Source organism: Elephas maximus, chromosome 7, assembly GCF_024166365.1.
Source record: "Elephas maximus indicus isolate mEleMax1 chromosome 7, mEleMax1 primary haplotype, whole genome shotgun sequence".
Classification (NCBI taxonomy): Eukaryota; Metazoa; Chordata; class Mammalia; order Proboscidea; family Elephantidae; genus Elephas; species Elephas maximus.
Genome location: NC_064825.1, coordinates 74285757 through 74288432, shown reverse-complemented (window position 1 = coordinate 74288432; position 2676 = coordinate 74285757). Strand labels below are relative to the sequence as shown.

Sequence of the window (2676 nt, the reverse complement as noted above, 5' to 3'; positions counted from 1 at the left end):
TTAGTCAATAAAGATAAGAGCTTCCAACTTCCTGTCTGTGAGAAGGAGCCTCTGTCCCAAGACGAAGGAATGCTGAACCCAGAGTGCTGTATCTGTTCCACAGAGCTTTCCCCAGACTTTTCTTTCTGCCTCCTTTAATGACAGGGGACACGACATGGCCTTAGGAAGGTAAGTGTGGGGAGGTTCTGTCATAGAATTGTACCATGTTAGTGGAAGGCAGGAAAACCCCCAGAGTTTAAGTCCTCAAGAACTGGTATTAAACCCAGGTTCTATGACTTCCAGGCCTTTGATAAATTTCTTAATTTCCACAAGCTTCCATTTTCCTTGTCTGTAAAATACGGACGGTAATTCCCACATAGTAGGGTGGTTATGAGAGCCAGTAATGAATCAACAGGTGCTCAAGTCTTGTATGTATTCCCAGGGGCACCAGTGGAGAGTTTCTGAGCATGGATCCAACTATCCCAGCCTTCGAGACAGAACTCACAACACTGAATGGAAGTAATGATACTCTTCCTCTAACTTGTAATGTGAAGACCCTGACACCAGGCTTCCTGATCTTCATCATTGCCCTTGGTGGGCTGGCTGGAAACATGGTTGTACTCTGGTTCCTGGGCTTCTACATGAAGAAGAATGCCTTTTCTGTCTACATCCTCAATCTGGCTGGGGCTGACTTCCTCTTCCTTTGCTGCCATATTATAGATTCTCTGAAGGATCTTATCAACTTTTTACATTCTAGTTCCATCTTCATCCCCTACTTCTTCAACACTGTGTCAACCTTTGCCTACATTGCAAGTCTGAGTATCATAAGCACTGAGCATCATAAGCACTGAGCATTGCCTGTCTGTCCTGTGCCCCATCTGTTACCACTGCCGCCACCCAAGTCCCATGTCAGTTGTCATGTGTGCCCTGCTCTGGATAGTGTCCCTGCTGCTGAGCATCCTGGAGGGGATCTACTGTGGCTTCCTGTTTAGGGACTTTAAGGATGGTTGGTGTCAGACATTTGATTTCATCACCACTGCATGGCTAATGTTTTTATTCGTGATTCTCTCTGGGTCCAGCCTGGCCCTGATGAGCAGAATCCTCGATAGCTCCCAGAAGATGCAGCTGACTAGGCTGTATGTGACCATTGCGCTCACAGTGTTGGCCTTCTTTCTCTATGGTCTGCCCTACGGCATCAGTTGGTTGCTATTAATCTGGATTCACAGTTATCTTAATATGTTCTTTTGTTCTCTTTATATTGTTGGAGTTGTCCCATCCTGTGTTAACAGTAGTGCCAACCCCATCATTTACTTCTTCGTTGGCTCCTTTAGCCAGCGGGGGCAACAGCGGCGATTTCCACGGACCATCAAGACGGTTCTCCAGGAAGCCCTGCAGGACACTCCTGAGGTGGATGAACCTGGAGGAAGTCTTACTCAAGAAATCATGAAGCTGTCAGGAACTAGTGTGGTATAGCACTTGAGAGGCTCTGCTTTTTCAGACAGATTTGGCTTTGGAAGCAACTTTGCCCCTATTCCTTTTGAGAGATTTTATTAACTTCTCTTAGCCTTATGCCCCTGCTCTTTAAATTGGTAAGGTAATATTCCTCTTTGTGAAGATTAAGTAAGACAATACCTGTTAAACACTGAATGCAATGTCTCAAGGACTACCTTACTCAGAGACCTCCACCCTATCACCGTGTGGGTGTTGCCAATGCTGGATTCCATGACTGCTCCCACTTTAGAAGAATCCCAGCGTCAGCAGAAGGCTGAAAATAGCTCAGAAAACACCTAAATTTCTTGGTCACTGCACTTGATAGAGACTAAAACCATGTTATCTTTTAGGCAACTTTCTTTAATCTCTTCCCTACAATTTCAGTCTCAGTATAATTAAAGGGTTAAAGTTCAGTATAGTCCAAAAAAGCTGTGCTCTTTAAATTTGGTAGGCCTTGTGATGTGGCCCTAGCTTAATAAATGTATATTGAATAAACATCTTGATAAAGAAATAAACTGATGGGTTTTTAAGTCAAGCCTGTGCCAAATCTCTTTTTAACAGATTTTAGTCACCATCTTAAAGTGACTTCACCAAATTCTTGGTGTGAAGATTGAAGAAAAATTCCCTCTTGCTTCTGTCAGAGAAAAGGGAAAAGTAACCATTTTGATATAGGTTTAGTCAGCTCTGTTCTAACAATGGTCTTACTTCAAGGGAAATTCTTTTACCAGAGCTTTACCAATGTGAGTTTTTATCAGAGTCTATCCAATGTGGAGCCCTGCTGGCCCAGTGGTTAAGAGCTACAGCATCTAATCAAAAGGTCGGCAGTTCAAATCCATCAGCCACTTCTTGGAAACCATATGGGGCAGTTCTACTCTGTCCTATAGGGTCACTAGGAGTTGGAATTGACTTGACGGCAATGGGTTTGAGTTTTCTTTCTTTCTTTTTTTTTAAATCAATGTGGGAAGGGAGAGAAATACCCAGCCCAACTCCAGCCCCCTCTAGCCTTCCACTTGGAGGAAGGTAAATACTCATCCCCAGCCTCCTCTAGACTTTCTATCTCAACTAAGTAGTGAAAATTTAAAAAGCCGAGAAGCATTTGTGAAGACAATAGCCAAGGAAAACACTAAAAGACTGAGATCTAGTCATATGATTATAGAATGCTCTCCCCCCCGCCCCCACATCTTAAAACCACATCAGTAGGGTTCC

The 2676-nt window shown here is 43.7% G+C and overlaps 1 protein-coding gene across 1 annotated transcript; it reads left to right on the top strand.

Annotated features, from left to right (window-relative positions):
* The first annotated feature begins 446 nt into the window (after positions 1-446).
* MRGPRX2 (MAS related GPR family member X2) lies at positions 447-1589 on the top strand. Its single transcript, XM_049890087.1, is given in 2 exon segments — positions 447-818; positions 820-1589. Coding segments are annotated over 2 exon segments (1005 nt in total). The 3' UTR covers positions 1453-1589.
* The last annotated feature ends 1087 nt before the right edge of the window (positions 1590-2676 follow it).